Source organism: Hesperophylax consimilis, chromosome 2 (assembly GCF_061612785.1).
Source record: "Hesperophylax consimilis isolate HC1 chromosome 2, BYU_Hcon_1.0, whole genome shotgun sequence".
Taxonomy (NCBI): domain Eukaryota; kingdom Metazoa; phylum Arthropoda; class Insecta; order Trichoptera; family Limnephilidae; genus Hesperophylax; species Hesperophylax consimilis.
In genome coordinates this window covers 38,084,454-38,105,274 of record NC_142837.1, presented here as the reverse complement: position 1 = coordinate 38,105,274, position 20,821 = coordinate 38,084,454, and the positions used below count along the sequence as shown (strand labels likewise).

The 20,821-nt window shown below is 33.6% G+C and overlaps 2 protein-coding genes across 2 annotated transcripts in view; one reads left to right on the top strand and one right to left on the bottom strand.

Annotated features, from left to right (window-relative positions):
* Positions 1-1,467, top strand: part of rb (adaptor related protein complex 3 subunit ruby) — a 52,481-nt gene extending 51,014 nt beyond the window's left edge. Inside the window, exon 19 of the mRNA XM_089642687.1 lies at positions 273-1,467. Coding sequence (XP_089498813.1) covers positions 273-420 — 148 coding nt within the window. The 3' untranslated portion in view covers positions 421-1,467. The remainder of the gene's footprint in view (positions 1-272) is intronic.
* A 6,317-nt stretch (positions 1,468-7,784) lies between these two features.
* On the bottom strand, positions 7,785-20,479 carry LOC149425984 (uncharacterized). The gene is made up of 3 exons (XM_089642674.1): positions 20,150-20,479; positions 10,333-10,481; positions 7,785-8,686 (listed from the first exon to the last, which is right to left on the bottom strand). Exons 1-3 carry the CDS (start codon positions 20,205-20,207, stop codon positions 8,477-8,479), a joined length of 417 nt encoding a protein of 138 aa, XP_089498800.1. The 5' UTR covers positions 20,208-20,479; the 3' UTR covers positions 7,785-8,476.
* Between the last annotated feature and the right edge of the window lie 342 nt (positions 20,480-20,821).

Genomic DNA, 20,821 nt, shown 5'->3' with positions numbered 1-20,821 from the left:
TGTATAAAATTTTCTCCACATATATTGGGAAGGCTGAATACGTAACAAGAAATACATAAACTAAATATTTGTATTGTTTCCACTGACAAGAACATAATGCATGCACACTTGTACCATGTGATATGCACCATTCCTCCCTGCCCAATACAGTGGGAATGGAACGGTTCTTCATATACACCATCCTACTTTGTTCTTCCATTTTCCCATTTTTCATCTATTACAATTTAATTTCTTAGATGCAGGTTTGTAAATAATGTTTTTTTTAAATGCAGGTTTGCCGGTCAGACTCTATCGTCCCAGTGCCTGGTGTTGGTATCAGTCCAGGTCTCTTCAAGTTCTTCAGAAATCATCGTAAACTGTGATAAAATGGTTATCGGATCAATGTTGCTAAATGAGATTAAACTTGCTTTATCTAGATAATTCCCCTTTGTACTGCCAGTCATCGTAATTATAATTGTAAAATAAATCCTATTAAAAATACTGTAATAATTAACACACATTTATTTTAAGTTCTTCTCTGTGTGTATTGGCGGTGTTTTGTAGAAAGGAAAAAAGTCTTGAAAAACCTAGTTATTTTATTAGTACTTACTTGCTTATACCTGTGGTGTTTTGAAATATAACAAAAAGTTTTCGCATTGCTATATCTAGATACTAACAATTGCATTGTGTATGCCCCTCTCAACCTTATCTAGGTGGCTGTCATGCATATGCAGGTCTTCCATTGGCAACTATCAACAACAAGTGTCGCATATGAGATCCATGAAGTTTGACTAAACATATACTACTTTTTAAAAATGTGCCGCATGGTGATATGTATTGCAATGGAAAGACCAGCATTAAAAAAGGCATAACATAACTCAACAATGTTACTCTTCCTTTTGTTATTGTATACATTTTTCCCATCCCCATATATGTTACAACTATTGTTCGGTTAGGTCTGGAGGAGCATACATTGTAATTGTTACTGAATGCATGTAACTGAATCTGCGCCGATGATTATTAGAAATTAATGAGGACAGTTTAACCTTATCTACGCTGCTTTTGCGTACGTGATCTATCAGTGGATGTGGCATGAAGTTTCATTAAAGCGTATACATTTTGTCGAAACGCGATGCTTTGTGGGATAAATTGCGTTGAAAAGGCTTTCTACAAAACACCGACAATAAGACAATCTATCCAAGAGAGTTGACATCTTGTGCTACGTTGTGTGCATGATTATTATGTTCTCTTATAGTTATTTTATATTGAATATCATTCCATGAAATCATTTTACAATGTACCTTCGACTGGTACAGTTTGAAACAATCTTTTCATGCGTCAGAATATCGAATTTATACTTAGTTATTTAAACTATGCTTAGGTGCTTCTTGAATATTTCATTTATTATGAAGACTGGTGTAACCATCTCATTATTACCTTCACAACTCTATTTTTACCATATTCTATGCAAATTTTATTAGTACATATAATAAAATACAAATGTTTTTTTAACAACTTATTGACTTTTATTTTTCCTCATTTTATTTTACCCTATTAGCAAGAAAATACATTTTAAAATCAGGAATACATCTAAAGTCTGAGGATTCTCAGTTACATTTCGTATGCAGAACTGTTTTTCACCATAATTATGAAATTCAAATTGGATGGCCATATTCAGGGCGCAGCAAAACAGACAGTTCAGTTTTGAAGAGCCGGTACATCCCGTGTGGTGGGAGTAAGAATCTGGGTCACATTGTGTTGGGAGGGTCGTGCCGTTTTCAGTCGTTACCATGGTTTGGTCCCGTGCTTCGTCATCCACACGTTTCTTAAAAATGGCCGTTCTTTCGTCACAACCAAGCGGGCCTTCCATCTCTGTGGAGCGGTGAATAAACAAGATTTTCAGTACTGGGCTGAAAATAACCCAAGGCATCTTTACGAGAGATCTCCTCAATCCCCAAAAGCGGTGTGAGATTTCCAAATTTGGGGAGATTGGGCCTTATTTGAGGAGAATGGAGGAACCATGACTGTCTATGCTCAACATTATGTTTCCATGTTGGAAAAATTTTTTGAACCCCAATTGGAAGAACTACCGGAGAAAACAGATCTGGTTTCACCAGGACGGTGCTACGGCCCATACTGCTCGAGTTTCAATTATGAAACTGCGACAGATGTTCCCTTCTCTCTTCAGGGGTGACTTGGGGTGGCCCTGTGTACTCACCTGATTTGGGCATTTGCAACCTCCTGCTGTGGGGCTACCTGAAGGAAAATGTTTTTATACATCGGCCTCATACCTTGGAAGAACTTAAGGATCGAATTTGGAAGAAAATTGCCGCTATACCCGTTGGGATGTGCCAAAATGCGGCCGGAAACCTCAGAAATCTAATTATTCAATGTAGCTGCTGGGGGCCATCATCTTTATAATGTCATCTTCAAGACTTGATGCATAAAACGACATGATGTACAGAATATAATAAAATGAACCCCATTTCAATGTCAGACAAATTCAAGAGAGACAGAGAGCGTGCTAAATGGGCTAGAACTAAAAGGTACTAAGTCAGTGGTGACATTGATTAGCATTCAAATCTAAGTGTAAGGCATTTCTTGTGTTCTTCTTTATTGACTAACTGTTGTATTAATACATTTCGGCCGGGTATTTTTTGCGCTGGCGTTATGTTGTCTCCGGGCGAAAATAAAGGTTCCGCGCGAATTACTTTAGATTGTTTTAAATCGCTATATCTTCGAAAATAATTGAGATATTTTTATAAAAATTTCTACGGAGTAACTCAGCATACCCAAGCTATAAAAGTACTAAACGAAAATCGAATATCATTTGAAATGCAACTCAATTAATCTTGTAATATGTTTATTACGGTCTGTCTATCGGTATTTGCCCACACCTGCTTTCTTTAAATACGCCCGACATCTCTCGCTCGCTTGTACAAAGTAGTTGAGAGGGGCAGAACAGAAATAGAGATTCGAATCGGGTTTCACAGTTATAAAAACCCTCGTTCCAGGAATTGACTTATTACAATAACAAATAACATACTATCCTTTTGTTAAAATACCGATGAAAACGAAAGGCATGAAGAAAAATACTAAAAAAAGACTTGCATCATGATTAGATAATTATGTACATACTAAAAATAATTTTTTTATGTTAACATTAATATCATTTCCCAAAAACCCGGTTTTTGTAAGTTTGCAACTTTTGGCAGTAACCCCACGATATGTTACCTAAAATATTTATGGTTTATAATTAAGTAGGTAGGTATTTAAGTACCTGCTTATGAATCATATGATTTCAGTGGAAATTTTGGTTTTGATTTATTAAATAAGAAAAATTCTTTTTTTTTTTATACCCGAGGTCTAATAATTATATGATCAATGCTTATAGGTATATCACTACCAGAGTTGAATCGAACATAGTACTAAACAGAATGGTATATCCTTGACTCAACAGGTTTATTGCCTGCATGTAGCATGTTTCATTATGTGCTATTTGACTTCATAAAAGAAAACTCCAGTGAAAATGAAAAACTTTTCAAATTCAATCAAAGTGAACAATTGCTGTCCCTTTCTCACTAATAACAATAAATAGGTAAGAATGACTGTTAACAAAAAACTTAAAAACAACTGTTTCTCAGTGACGTTTGGCAAGGACATTACTGTCAGAAGTGAATATATTTGCACCGATATACTATCCTGCACAATATTAAATTTGTGTTGTTAGGGTCTATTTGGCCAATCTTTTACTGTTGACACGTTTTCAATGTATTGTATACCACTTCATTGTGGGTGTATGGGAGTTTCCTCTACGATACTAAATAAACAACGATCGGTCGCTTGGGCAACTCTTAAAAAGAACACTGAGAAAAGTTTGTTTTCTGTCATGCTTTAGAATTATGGGGAAAGTATCACCTGAGACTGTACAGTGCCATTACTTAAAAAATAAACTGTAATAAGGTAAGACAAATCAAACCAAATAGTTAGTATTTCTGTGTTTTATTTGGAAAAGAAAAGATATTGGATACAATATTTTAAGATTTATTTTAAAGGAATAACTTGGACTAAATGGTAACCTTCAAATGTTTATTCTAATAATAACTATTATACAGTGTTTAAAATCATAAAATAATTAACAAATAACATTGCCTATAATGTATTTCACGAACCATTTGAATAAAATATGACACTAGAATTTTTCTAATGGTATCGCTGGACTGTTTATAGAAAACTTAGATAAATATTATGTAGTTTTATATTGGGCGGCAAAACTTTATTCTATTTTAATCAACTTCTCAAAGAGCTACATATCACAAGATAAAAATATTTAAAAAAAAACATTAGTTTTTTCACATTCCTGTGAAAATTAGAATTTTGTCACAATAGAAGTTTAACAGCCCAGTGACAATGTAAAAAAAAAATAACACAGTGGGACAATATTGAATTAATTTACCTTAATGTTCTTAATATTTTTATTATCTTTCTTCTCTTTTTCAAATTAATTCTTCTTTTACAACACTAATTTCCACTAATAAGTTTACAAGTATTTTCATATTATGATGTTTTGTAAAATAAACTAGGTAATGATAAAACCAAAGTGTTCTGTTTGTTTACAAAAAAGATTATTTGCTAAAACGACACACAACATAGTTACCGCATTCATTGAGCTTATTTTGTTGTTTTCTTTACAAACTATCTAGGCTTTAACAGTAATTAACTCACTCGATCGGATCTTGCCTACAAGAACCGCAAATAAATATATATACACATACTCCTGAAGCAGAATTGCTTTGAGTTGGTCCTTTCATAATACAAAAACATTTTTATTGTCAAGTTACCTGTAACATGTTTTTGTCTTCATATTTCGAATGAATAAATAAATGTACTGAATCTATTTAACTGTTGAAAATGTATTCAAATCCTAGTTAAGTTTCCCAGAAACATTTATTTTTGCTTCTACTTCATAAGTAGCGCGATTGACCAGAAATTTACCCTACTTTTTATTCTAGATTGATTATTGCATAGTCACATCTAAGAATGATTAAAAACAAACACACCGAATCCCCACAAACAACCATCGCTACTAAATATCGTTTTTAATAAAATATTAAGTCTAAATATATTTCAATGTTGTCCCACTGTGCAATTGATTAGCCAACTAGTGTTGGTGCTTCCTGAATACATTAATTTAATGATTTAATTCAACGCTATGTTAAATGCTTTCTAATTCTATAAAAGCTAAGTTAATGTTTCCCTTTTTAAAATGCTTTTGGAAAATGAATGCCCGTGCGAGCATATAATCTGCAATATATTAAAAAAAAAAATTCCCTTTTTCTGTTTTCAGCGCATACTTATTCAAAAGCATTTTTGTAAATATGGATGCATAATTGTGTAAATAATATTAAGTTAGGGGTTATACATATTTTATTCTTCCTGTAAAAATTATTTACAAAGATATATTTACATTGTACCTGTAGCCAATTAGAATGTAAAATAACTCGACAATTCACAATGTTTTATACAAATATTAACAACAAATACTTGGGGCATTTGGTTAATAATTAGGTCCATAAATTTATATTTAAAATACGTTTTTGTGAACAATCTTGTAAATAAATTTTATACCTATCTTAATAAGTCTTTTCGTAAACCTCTCGTAAAACAAACCGTCCTAAGATAATACAAGTTTTACAATACAAATTATTCAGATCAATTAAGACACTTTAGTTGGATCATTATTTCATGTTTTGAGATTCGACAAAAGATGGTTGGTCTTATATGCTGGGTTTTAACCTTGTCTATCTATGTCAATTTATTTATAGAACGAAAGCTGAAGTCTATTCAACTTTAGGTTTCTATTTCATAGAAAAGCGTGTTCCATCTGATCTAATTAATAGATTCTGAAACAGATCATAGAAGAGATCAGGTAGAATCCCTCCTTTACCGAAAATAACAAAATCATGGTTATATTTTCTAAATATGACTGTAACTTATTTGTAAAACTTGTATTAAAGTTCCTGAATTCTATTAAAACACTTCAATATTCTTTTCCCTTCATTTCTAATTTGTGTGTACACCTACCACCACCTGGATCCTGGATATGTAGAGTTTATAAAATTGTTTTTTCATAAGTGCAAATATTAAGCGTTAATTACAATTTTCATTGATAAGCAAGCAAACTTGCACACAACCCATTGAAATATAAAAATAAATAAATATAATATGAACAGAGACATTTGTGTCCAAATAATGAAGCAGACATTAAAATTATTAGTAGCAGACTTCCCATTTCCAATATTTTAATATAATATTACATAGGTATATCAGTTGCCAATGTTGCCATCACCCAACTTTGTTCGAAAAAAAAAAGCAAAAAATGTTTTTAATATGGCCCCGTATAACAGTAGTTTATGTAATGGTATCATTTGCCAGGGCTGCCACCGGGGACCATCTTGACAGAAGTAAATATCTCTCATGCCGAGGATATACAGGGCCTATGTAAACAATCCAATTATATTCTGACAAGAAGCTTTTGTGATTCTAACATAAATCAGAGGATCAAATAACATAAATCTGGATATTTAGCGACTTTCCAAACTAATTTCCATAAATAATGTATATAAATGTAAAAAAACTAGGTTAGCACTTTTAAAAGCAGTTATGGCGGCAAACCCAAATCAAGCTTACAAATCACTAACTTGTCAGATTGAGCTGATTTTCCAACATAACATTGAATTTTAAACTTGAAGAATCTTATTAATTAATTACTTTACAGCAGGGGTAAATTTATAGAAAAATTATATTTTCGTGCCCATTTACATTGTGTAATCAGGGTTGAACAACTGGCTTTTGGCAAATAATATTGGAAATTACTTGACGTTGTGTAAACACGAAGCGTTCATAACATATTGTGATAAAGGACTGAACGTTTTACATAAAAGAAAAGCGTTGTTATATTTTTGTATCCATCCGCGTTTTCCGCAATGACCAAAACTTAGGGTTGACCTCCATTTTCGCATCTCTTTTCACGATTCTAAAAATGTTGCGGCAAAAATATGTTTTATGGCTGTGAATGTATTTTCCTAAATTTTAATTAGCATATTATATCATTTCTCTTAAAACTAGTAATGCGTTCATTTACAGGCAATACTAAAAATTAGTCTAAAAGAGTAAAAATGAATTTTTCAGATGGTATTATTGTATCTAAAAATGTTTCGAGTAAAACATATTAATTATTTTAAGGAGGTAAAATATTTTAAGTGGGCCCTTTATTCCCTGAATGTAATAATTCGTTTTTATGATGTCCGCTGTGCGACAAATATTTCTGAAGTTTAATTCTGGATAAAATACAATCACTGGAGTTAGAAGGCCAGTGAGAAATGGATAATTATTTTAAAATGTGAATTTTAAATTTTAATAAATAGGTACTAGGTTTTAAACAAATAAGTAATAAACATCTTAAAATTACTTATAATAATAAGGTTTGGTCTGTAGATTACCTATGGACCAGCAATTAAAGCTTTGATTCGTCATGCAAATATTAAAATCCGTTTATTAAATTAAAATGCATTGATTAATAATAATATTTACATCATTTTTGCCAGGTACCTATTCCCTGCTTTCTGGTAGGTACCTACTTACATTACAATTATTAGGAAAGAGATTTTACTTATGATAAGTTTTGTGTAAATAAATTTATATAATAATATTCAAGTGTAGCGTTTATGTAATACATACCTACACTAGGTTCTAAATAAAAAGTGTATCAAATGTGTGAATCATGTTGTGTTTTTTTATATTAAATATTAAATTTTGTAATGATAATTACGAGTTCGTGAAATTAATGTTATCTAACTAGGGCTTTATTCCTAATTCCTATTATTACCTATGTAATATCAAAATTGAAAATTATTGATCGCTCTATATTTTTACAGCAGATTTAAAATTTGTCTTTATTTATAAGTTTATAATCATGTTTAAGACTTTCGTATTTTTAAATGGCCACATAAAACGCAACCATAAAAATAAGCCTGTACAAATTCAATGTATTGACAGTGATGCCACCATATGCGTACAAAAAAGGGTGTACGAGTACCTACCCTACGCACTACGAACGTAGACTTTTAAATTTAATAAGCACACCGAAAATAGCCTTTAAATGAGGAGAAAATAAACGTTTTTTTCTACTCAAGCATGAACGATGTAAAGTTGACTACATAAATATAGTTTTTTTTTTTCAAAAAGTAAAAGCTACACATATCCTTATGTTTATCTATTTCATGATTGGTTAGTAGCGCATTTTGTCTTCTCGTGAAATATTTATTATCACGCCTGTTCTACAGCCCCGGCGAGAACTCATCGCCCTTTGGATTTTGAATTCTTGTCGAATATTTCGGCAAGGCGCCACCGCGAGTGTAGAGCAGGCATATCATTACACAGTAATACCAGTCGTGAAAAATACAAATAAATATTGTATAGTACTTAATTACAATAATTAATTTAGCCTTGTGATCGCTACGCACAAGAGTGATATGGCGGTGGGCAGTTTATAATTTGGGTTGAGATGGGAGGAGGTGGCGGATGAGTTTCCCGCGAGGATCTGCGCCCGCAGTCTGAGCCTCTCCTGGTAGCGAGAGTCCTCTCCCGGCGGGTCCAGGCACTCGAACTCGCAGCATCTCTCGCCCACTCGGAATTTCTTACAAAACTGGACAAAAAAAGCATTTATTTTTCAACGGTCTCACATTATCGCACCCCGCAAGAAAAGTGTCGCAATTCAAAAAATGTGATTTGATGAAATCATTTAGAAATCTTTTTTTAAAGTTCATAACGTTTTTAAAAAATATGTTTGTGCTAGCAGTTATTCAGTTCCCCAGAGTTTCAGCACTCCGACTCCGATGTCTAAGTACAACCAATTGAAAAAAATGGCTGATATAAATTTATGATGGAAAATCGTTGTTTTGACCCAGAAATTCGAGACACTAAAAGCCATCTAAAAGCCTTTTAATTATCACGCCGCCAGGGCTCACTGTTCGAGAGTTTGTGTTTCTTCTAACAAACAGATTTTCTGATTTATATTGAAAATGATAGGTACCTACCTATATCATTTTGAAGGACGCCATTTGGGAAATTTTTTACAATAACCTCAATTAAAAAAAAAATCCAATTTTAAATAATATTATAACAAACTCGCCGGAAAAAACGTATTTATTACGAAGAGTGGAAAACGAATGCAATAGATAAATAACCCTACGACAGTAAGTTTGTCCCCATTTTGTAGAATTACTGAAATGAAAATTCGCTGTGCCTACAGCTTAGGTAAATTGGGTTAAGAAAAACAAAACAAACAATTAAAAAATGTCGCGTATCTAGGTACGCCAGTTTCATAAAGAATATCCTTGCACCGTGAGTGGCGTCGAGCCGTATAGCCCGGGGCTCATAGCTTTACTCATAGGTATATTTATTTACTTTGTGAAGAAAATATGTTTACTTAAAACTCGTGTCCGGTTATTTGTACAGTTTTCTAACTCGAGGAAAGAGAATTGCTGTGAAATCACGAGGTTGTGTTTAAATTTTTATTCAGACTGGAGATGTATTGCTTTTGGACGGAACTTTGAGATAATGCTATCATCATTTTTGAAGCATTTTCTGTTTATAAGTTATTTCTAGGTTTAGGCAACGATTTTAGCTCGCAACGTTATTTCCATGATTTAATTCGTAGGATCACAAATAAACCACTCACGGTAGGATAACTCTGTCAAAAAATGAAGTTGAAGTAGAAAGATATTAAAATACTTTCAAATAAATGGTAAATTGAGGTGATGAAAAAACACAATAAAACTGTTTACACTGTAGTTAATGAACTAATATGACATATATGGAAGTGTCCGGGAACTCTTACTACAAGCTTAGTAAAACTGGTGAATCTACAAACATTACATAGAGAACACAAAAAATCCATCTGAGCATTTACATTTTTATGTTTTTCGACAACACTAAAGTGTTGAGAAATTGGTTCCGGGTCTAATCGAAAAAAAGCTCATATTAAAAAAATATACATATATATAAACCTCAAAATCGACTGATCGATGTAGATTTACCAGTTTCCAGTACTACGTGTTTCTGGACACCGTGTATATAAAGGATATTATGGTCGGGGTGGAGGATTTGGTGGCTACTCGCCTGAGTGACCAATGATGACACGCGAAAGATTTTTTTTTTAATTTACTCAAAATGTCACCGGAGACCAAAATAACATTGTTTTAGTCAAAATAATATCAGGAACTACTGCTTGTAGTAAGTTCAATACGTCCCCACCCTGTATATTATAAAATAAATAAGAAAAAAAATTACATAGGGGGCATCACAGTAAATGGCTTTGCACCACATGGGCTCCGAATGGTAGCACACACAGAGCGAGCACACGCCCGGCCCGGGTACGTAGAGCAGCCCGTGTGCGATGCTATTACCCTGGAAGTCCACGCAGTCCTCCTCCATGCAACCTGAAACAAAACATCAATCATGTAGCCATAATATATAATCCGAATGTAAGAATATTACGTACTCAATTTGCAGGAAATTGCTTCAGGTGGTAGGTAGGTACTGTACTTTACTTATTGGATAAGTATCAAATTGCTAGTTTGAGTGACGTGGGGGTATTTGTCGCAAGTTATGAAGTTTATTCGGTTACCTGAAATGGGGTATTTTCACGAACTATTATGAATAATGTTAAAATATGTTGAAGATTTAACTTTTATTTTTTGGTTACATTCATAATTATAATCATTCATAACTATTAATCGCATATTCCGAAACGATTCCAACTGGCTACCACGTCATGTTGGCGTAAAAACGCCACTGGCTGGTAACAGGTTGATTAGTTTATTTATGGCTGTCACCGTCTGCGTGGTGCAGCCAGTAGCGGCGTTAGGGTAGGGCGCGGTTGGGCGACCGCCCAGGGCGCCGGATTTAAAGGGGCGCCACAGGCGCCCGGCGCGCCCCTTTATATCCCTCGTTCTTGGAACGAGGCCTACTTAACTACTTACTCGTAAATTACCTAAATATAAGGAAAAAATTGTTATGGTTGCAACGCTAGAATCTAATTCAGCGTCGTTGGTTAATATACTCCAATTCTAAGGATCGAATTTATTGTTTTTGTTACAAGCTATTTGATAGTAGCTCAACGTCGAGTTTAGTATCTGAAGGATATAACAACTGGAAACACTTGTCTGAAATGTTAAAAAATCATGAGAATAGCACTTCACACAAGAAGTTTTACTTTTCATGGGTTGATACTGAACTACGATTAAAAACAGGAAAAACAATAGATTGCCAAGAGCAACATTTGATTAGAAAGGAAACTACCAGATGGAATAATGTTTTGTCTAGATTGATGCATATTACACTTTACTTAGCTGAAAACAATATGGCGTTCAAAGGTACTTCTGACAAACTATATACGCCAAATAACGGAAAGTTCTTGGGCTTAGTACAACTATTAGCCAAATTTGATCCAGTTATGCAGGAGCACTTGCGATTAGCTATGAAGGTTGATGTTTCAGACCACTACTGCGGAAAAGACATTCAAAATGAATTAATAGAGTTGATCGGTGAAAAAGTAAAGTCAGAAATCATATCTCGCGCAAAGAAATCAAAATATTATTCTATTATAGCTGACTGTACTCCGGACATTAGTCATGTAGAACAACTTTCACTGACAATACGATTTGTTGATTTATCATCAGATGACGATAAAGTATCAATAAAAGAGCATTTCATAGAATTTATACCTGTAAATGAGTCGACTGGTGAAAAACTGACTGAAGTTATTATTGATGTTTTAAATAAACACGGACTGGAATTGAACGACTGTAAGGGGTCAGGGTTATGACAACGGAGCGAATATGAAAGGGAAAAATATTGGGGTTCAAAGGAGGATTCTGGACATAAATCCCTTAGCTGTTTATGTACCTGGTGGTTGTCATAGCTACAATTTCGTACTATGCGATGCCGCTAAGTCATCCATAAAATCAGTCACTTTGTTTGGGGTACTTCAGAGGTTGTTCACATTGTTTTCAGCTTCTGTTCATCGATGGAAAATTCTAACCGATCATTTGGGATTATATACTATAAAAAAGCTCAGTGACACACGTTGGGAAGCAAGAATAAACAGTGTTAAAGCAGTCCGTTATCAAATTAGTGCCATCCATGACGCTTTAATTACTTTGGCTATTGAAACTCAGAAAACTGATGTTCAAGTCTCTCATGAGGCTACTACTCTAGCCGAACAGTTAAAAGATTTCAGCTTCATAGTTTCGTTGGTTGTTTGGTATGACATACTTTTTCAAATTAATGTCGTTAGTAAATCTCTACAATCAACAGATATGGATATCAGTAAATGCACAGAAATGTTGAAAAAATGCTGCACTTTCTTGGAAGAATATAGAAATACTGGCTTTAAAAGCGCCATTTTAACTGCGAAGGGATTGGCTGAAGAAATAGAAATTGAACCTGTGTTTAGAGCCACAACAAGAATTCGATTTGTTAAGCGTCAAGCTGGTGAAACTGCCCACGACGAGCCTATAATTTCTCCAGAAAAAAATGGAGGGTGAATTTTTCAACTCTCTCTTGGACACTACATTAATTTCAGTTAATGAAAGATTTGAACAGTTAAATGAGTACTCGGAATCTTGGTCTTTTTTGTACAATATAAAACAGATTCCGGAAAAACCCGACCTTGTCAAACTCTGTGGTAATCTCCAATTGAAATTAACTGTAGACTCTAAATCTGATATAGATGGTTGTATGTTGTGTGATGAACTCGTAAGCCTGAAATCTTTTTTGCCTAGTCAGAATATGGTTACCCCTGCTTATGTTTTAAATTTTATCAAAGATCGCAACCTACAAGAACTGTATCCAAATGTGTGGATAGTATTGCGTATATTATTGACTATACCTGTAACGGTTGCTAGTGGGGAGAGGAGTTTTTCTAAGCTTAAGCTGATTAAAACCTATCTGCGATCGACAATATCACAATCTAGATTGACAAACTTCGCAACTTTGTCAATCGAAAATGAAATTGATGAAAATATCGATTTTGATAGCCTTATAAAAGAGTTCGCCGATAGAAAGGCTAGAAAAGTGAAGTTTTTTTAAAATAAATAGTTTTTTTTTAATAAACGGTTATTCCATTATACCCATTGCCTTTTTTCGTATGGAATTGAATTGCAGTTAGGGGGCGCCGTAAAAATCTCGCCCAGGGCGCTGATGGTACTAAAACCGGCCCTGGGTGCAGCGTGGTCGTGGTGTCAAAGCCATTCATGAATATAAACGAACATATCGTTTTGGCAGCTAATTGAAAATGGCAAATTTTAAATAGCTAAAGAAAATTTATTCGACAATATACAAACAAAATAAAAAATACCTTCACAATCGTAATTTTTTCGTTTAGGCTAGGGAAATTGTACATTTGATAGCCATTTTGAAACAAGGAAAAAATTACACTGCAGAGAAAAATATGTATGTATCAAGGTAAAAAAGCATAAAACAGAAACAAAAATTCGTTATAACTATTTGAATTGCGATTTTGTTTTCTTGATTCAATGAATGCACTGGAATCTTGGAAGTGGAAAGTTGTCGATGACAATACATTCTATCAACTTTTGGTGGCACTCATATACACAAATATATTTAAAATATTGGATGACATTATTTTTGAGTGGAAGATACTCTCAGTATCGCCCTGGTGTAAGACCACCATTCAGAATTAAAACTTTGCTTGAAATGGCTTTAGCCGTGTTTGGTGATAAGATCTGAATAGCCAGGTACTCCCCCACCTTCCTCTTTCCCATCTCCCTCCCCTCCCCACAATATTCAGCCTTCCAACATACCCTAATTGGGGATGCCATAGTTTCACTTGCTCCAGAGGGTTGGGAGCAGTTAGGACTCTTGTGCAGTATTCTCATATACATATAATGAAAAATTACAGCAGTTACAATAATAAATAAATGTCGGTACTATCCAATTAGAATTTGTTTTAGGTTTTAGCGTTGTTTACTCCAGTCCCTGGGGAGGAATGTTCAATCCTCAGTCAAACAAATTTTATTTAAGTTCACAACAGTTAAGAGCTAGTCCCTGGGGAGGATGGTTCAATCCTCATTCAAACCAAAAAAAATAATCTTTTAAATTGAAAACCGATTGCCTTCTCTAATGCATAGACGCAATGTAGGCATGCTGTGTCTGTTATACAGGTATTTCAATGGAGCCTGCTCCAAGGAGCTAGCAGCATTGATTCCTGATGCACCGGTGCACGTGCGCGAAACTCGACGGACACGAACTGAACACCCGTTCACGGTTGACGTTGGCTTCATGAGAACGGGCCGTTTTTACGACTCGTTTTTGTGTAAGTCGGCTCGTATGTGGAACGAGCTACCGGCATCTGTTTTTCCTCCCTCCTATAATCCGAGCCTCTTCAAGGCCCGCATTAACAAATCCCTTCCTACAGCCCCTACCTTATTCCGCCTCACAACGCCGCCCAACCGGGTGGTGACATAGTTCCCCTGTCTGTACACTGCACAGGCAGGGACACTCTTGTGAGGTGTAACATAAAAAATAAAAAATAAATTGACCACTAGCCGGCCCAGGAAATGTGCAACTAGGTCGAAAATTGAAAATAGATGTATTTTATTTAAAAAAACATTAGTTTATTACGGGTAATTTAAAAAAAAAATCGCATTTACCGATTGTGAAACCTGTGCCTCTGCTAACATATTTGCAAAAATAGCGAAAAAACTTGCATATAATAATTCATATGAGTCAGTTTATAGATCGAGGGATATTATTTTTTAAAATTGTATGCAAAAACCTATTGTCGGATTCAATATATAAAGAAAAAGTACATCACACATTCCACACAAGATTTAGTCTAAATGAAGGTACGTCAATTCCAAAAATTACTAATAAATACGGCCTACCAACCAAATTGCACCACTGCAATAATAATACAATATTTAAAAAATGGTTTGCTATTGTTTATAAATATATCAGTATCCATTGATTGTGTAAATATGCCTATGAGTGTGTTTATGTTGTTTGCTATTGAGTGTGTGTATGCCTATGAGCATACTGACTGCATGTTATATCTAAATGCCTATGTATATATTTTCTACATTGTGGCTCCTAGTTAAATGTGAAGAGCTAGAGAGTCTAAACTCTAAATAGTATAAAATAAAGACGCTATCCGTGTCTGTCTGTTTGTGCGCTTAGTTCATCTAAACTACGCAACGGATTTTTCAATATCATTTAGGGAATTTCTTCCGGAAGGTTTATATATATAGGGTTTTCCAATAAGAGGTGTTATTTTGAATAGCCCGCTATTTCGGTAGATGTTACTTTTGAAGCTGTTATTTTTTGACATTTGACAAGTAGAAACTACGCAACAACAACTTCAACAACTCATTGAAATTATTAAAATTCACTTGAGTGAATCAAATGCAAATCATCTTGAGTGATAAGGCCCATTTTCACCTCGGTGGCTTCGTCAACAAGCAAAATTGTCGCATCTGAGGCTCGGAAAACCCAAGAGTTATTGTTGAAAAGCCTCTCTATCCTCAACGTATGAGTGTTTGGTGCGGTTTATGGTCCGGCGGAGTCATTGGATCTTACTTTTACAAAAATCAAAATGAGGCTGGAGCAACAGTTACGGTGAATGGATTGCGCTATCGAGAGATGATTAATGATTTTTTATGGCCGGAATTGGATGATATTGATCTGGACAACGTTTACTTTCAACAAAATGGCGCTACGTGCCACACAAGCAACGAAACCATTGATCTTTTACGATTGAATATCAAAATAACACCTCTTATTGGAAAACCCTGTATATATGTCGTAAAAAAATATTTTCGGGCGCTTTCATTGCTAACGCTGGCTAAACCTTTTGAGATACATCAAAATAATGTACTACGGAATTGTACAGGCCTATAGAAAAGTTAGTGATGGTCTATCTATCTATATATGGTCTGTCTATCTCCCAAGGAAAACCCTCAGCTAGTAAATAATATTGTGAAATTGACCTGCTGACAAACTGTTTTGGTAATTTAGCTGGGCTTATAATGAAGAATAAAAAACAATTACAAAATAGGATTTGGAGAATATTCAATACCAATGGTTTAGCCTCGGCTAAACGGAGGCTCTTGTCCTCAATTATTGGTTTGCAGGGGAACAATAGAATACTGCTTCCATATTATTTCCAGTTCTTGCTTCCTACGCCTTTGTTTGAGTATAAACGTTTTGTTCATATGGCGTTATATTTTTAATAATAAAAAAGCTCCCTCTATTGTGGAAAACAAAGGGCTTTCACTTCATAAGGAATTATTTAGCAGCGTTAAATATTGAATCAAAGGAATTGTAAATAGGTACTTACTTACGGACGGATGTTTGAATTACCCGGGCTTTATTTAAATGAAATATCCTGCATGTTGTGAGGATGAGAGACTGGCTGATCAGTAAAAGTTTGCAATTAGACTGACTGATCAGTAAACATAGCTAAAGCCATTCCAGGAAAAGTTTACAATTTCTATTGTGGATTTTTCTTCTCGGGATATTAAATTCTACTTAATATTGAACTTGATTATTTTGTGTGTGAATACCGCACAAGAGTTCCAACTGCCCCGAGCCAGTGGAACTATCGCATCCTCAGTAGTCCCCTAGAAGTATGGAGGGGAAGCAGAATAACAATGGAAAGGTTAGAGGAAGGCAATTCGCTATTCAGATCTGACCACTAAACGTAGCACAAACCTCTCTTAATGGTATCGCTCAACAGGGCGATACTGGGGGTATATCCCGCTTTAAATCTTCTCGCCACTCTGTTGTCTTTTCTGTATCTTTGGTTTGGTTATCAGACCCATGAATATGTCATTTTTTAAATATGTGATTTACTATCTCCAATTATAAATAAGTCTTTTCATATTTTTGTCTTTATTTTCCAATGTTTGAAATCTTTTGTACTGGAGGTTCTAAATAACAATAAATGCCATTGTTGATTTCTTTTCGTTCGGAAAGTAAGATTCCGAAGAAAAAATTTATGAACTAAATCTTTTTAATTTTATGAAACGGAAAACTTTAAATTGAATCAGACGTAGATCTCGACAAAGAAAAGCTGATTTATCTATAGTGTTTATAATAGAGTAAGTACAAGATGCATCTCTCGCATAAAATCTCTAAAGCACCTCCATCTAGTCCCCCATAAAATCTCACGAAAGCACCTCGATCTAGTCCCCCATAAAATCTCTCAAAAGCACCTCGTTCCGGTCCTCCCAGTTTAAAATACATTCAGATTCTATCGAAAAAATTCAACATATAAATTCCTAAGACACATCTATTGTGCACTCGCTATTCCCATTGAAAGCACCAACTATAATATTATTTGATAAAGTAATAAAAATTATTAAAACTCTCAGATCGATTGATTTTATGTTCAGAATGGTAAATAGTAGAATAAACCGCCCAGAATTACTTAATCTCATTGAATGTCCTATACCTATGAGAGCTACTCCTTCCGAATTCATTTTTAAATGTAACAATACCAGGACTGATAATTTTAAACACTCGCTTGTACCAATATTACGTGAAGTTTGTACTATACTAGAAAATAAATATAAATTGATGTAAATATCTGCTTTTTTGTGTTTTGAATTTATGTCGATAGGTGGCTATTTACATATTAATTACAGTTTATTTACGAAACGTATCAGTTTGTCATATTAATATTATTATTATGAATTGTCCAGTTAATTATCCACGAAAGATTATCTACTTTGAATAGGTCAGTAAGCGCGCAATATAATGTGAAAAAAATCAGGAATAGGTCAGAAAATCTAACCCAACCTAACCTCACTTAACCTTGGTAAATAATATATTGCGTCAATGCGCCTTTGAAAATTTTCCACAGTAAAAAAAAAAGTACTTGCGAAGCGCCTATAATATGAGTTTATACAATCTGACTAGCACGGAAGTAAAAATACGGAATGCAATTAATTTTACGGAGCAGATTTTTCTAGAGAATGAGAAGATAATTATTAGAGGTACTTTTATTCTATTTACTTATTCATTGATCTACTAATATTAGATTGATTAGATTACGTTATATTATGTACTAGTAAAGCGGAATTGTAATGGTAAAATATTGACAAATTTTACTTTGCACATTTAATATTACTATAATTATTATTCAAAAAATTGTGCAACACGGATGCCCTATCTATTGTTTGATAATGCCTAAAGTGGTAGAAAAACATGTCACATGTAAAATTTAACGTTATCTGAAGTTAATCAATTTAATATCGATGTTTTATACTTATTTAAAAATACATGGAAATCTAAAAATTAAACAGAAGTCAATATAGGAATAGGAATTCTAAATAAAGAATTGTATTTTTTTATTTAACATCTCCTTTTGGTTTTTTAATCCAAATCTTAATTTTATATGTTCAATATTTTCTGTTCCCCACATTTTTTTTGTAGAGTATAACATTGTTAAAGCTTTTGTTATCTGTTTTAGCCTGCCGACTGGTTTTTTTTATTATTATTTATAATTTTTAGTTTTTTTTCTATAATATATAAGCTTACGTCATCAACTATAAAACAATATTGTATTTATTAATACATTTTTAAACTTAATTAAAATACATTCTAAATATCTAGCACATTTTTGTAGCCGCAATTGTGGAAGGAAACTGTATTTGAAAAACGTTTTAAAGTTTTGTCAACATCTCCAGAGAGTCATCCCATTTATTAAATGGAATTCATCCAATTCATCTAATGGAATCAGTAGTCTTTGAAAAGCATAGTCACACCAAATGCTACATTTACTCTAAATATATTTATTGTAAAACACACATTATAAAAATAATATATTCGTATAGGCAGCCATCAGACGCACTGCTGACAAATTAAATCGCACGAAACATGAAGAAACGAAATTGAAATTAAGACGACAAGGTTTAAGAAGAAAAAAATGTTTTAAACAAAGGGTTTCTCGTAACCCACTGAATCACAGCATTATTCTCAGAATGGACTAACCCATTATAATAAAAAGGAGTTAATGTTGTCAGTAACTCACTTTTTTTGCTTGGCTAACCTTCCAAAGCATTACAATAGAAAATATATAGTAGATAAATATATCAATCAGCGGCATATATCTTTATTGTATTATTATACATTATTTATGTAATGAGTTATAACTAAATTTAAGAGCATTGTCACAGTTTTTTCACTGTCAATTTATGAACAAATCAAATACAAATAATTGTAATTACTTATTAGAAAACTGACCCAGAAATGAAATGAGGATGGATGTCGGATCAAGATGCTTACAATCTGAAAATAATGCCTTAAATATATTGAATTTACTTAATTGTAAGTTTATTTATCTATTAATTATTATATTTTCGAAGTTTTCCACAATATTATCAGCTTATCTTCTCGTTTCTTTATTTTTTGTAAGAATATATATGTTGAAATTGTCGTCTATTCACAATTCAAAAATAAAAATAAATAGCTACTAATGTACATATCGCCTGCTTTGGACGAGTTTAAAACTACGTGTGAATACCTACATTAAAAATAAATACAAATTGATTTTTTTACGTTCATTGCTTGCTATACCTCACGAATGGGTACACACTGTGTTAGGAATTGCATCTAAACTCAACACATTTTAAATTGTTTAATCTAATATATAAGATTCAATAAATCTCAGTTATATTATAACATAATATAATCGTAAGTAATATTTATTACAGATGAAATATTTTAATATACGCAGCAGTTGGAACTATATAAAAACGTATACATACATTTATTACACATCTAATTTAATTAAAATGAAGTAATAAGACATTACGAGATAACGAAAAAATTAAGTTCTCGAAATATCAGTTAAAAATATTGCTTCATTTGTAATATTCTGTAAGTACCACAAAATTTAATAATCCTAAAAATATTTACGGTAGACATAAAATTGCGTAGTAAAAAATAGCTACCTAGTTAATCATTCAACAATTGTTTTTTTTTAAATATTTTTAGGTTTCGTGTCGGTGTTTTTTAACATTATTTTTTAGGTTATGAATCAAAATAAAAACTAACGAGAAAATAATGCGGCAAAACTTACCCACGATACCAATCAACACTAGGACAGTAGTTGCAAAAGAAAATATACTAAACGACATAATTAGCACTGTGAGCCTTCAGGCCAAATTAAAAGTAAGGCACAACCGACGTTCAGGGGACGAACATGGACCGGGACTAATGAACTAGTGGGCTATTGGGCTAGTGGACTAGTGGGCTAGTGTCAGCCTGTGCAGACTAAGGGCACGGGGAGTGGGTCGGACTAGAGTGGTCGTGGCGCGGCCTAGCTGATCGAGCACGAGCACGAGCACGCAGCAGCACGGGACCGGAGCACGCGACAATCTTCCGCGAGTGGTGCAGAACACTGGCGCAGTGATGCTTATGCCGCGGAATTTTCCCGGAAAGTTGGGAAAAAATTGAGAAAATGTGAGGAAATTTTGTGAAGGATAGAATAAATTGGATAGATCTGTAAAAATACAGCTTTTGGTGGGGTTAGGTTAGGTTAGGTTTCAAAAGCTCTCCAGATATTCCAAACCTAAACAAAAACTGTATTTACACACAATGTGTCATTACTAATATTGGCTTTATTTTGAATGCATGAGCTTGTAAAAAAAATATAGTTTCTATAGCAAAATTATTATCAATCAGCGTTCAAACAAGTAATAGATGCGACCTTTTTGTAATGGCTAGAGTTTTTTAGTAACCAGTTCTGCTG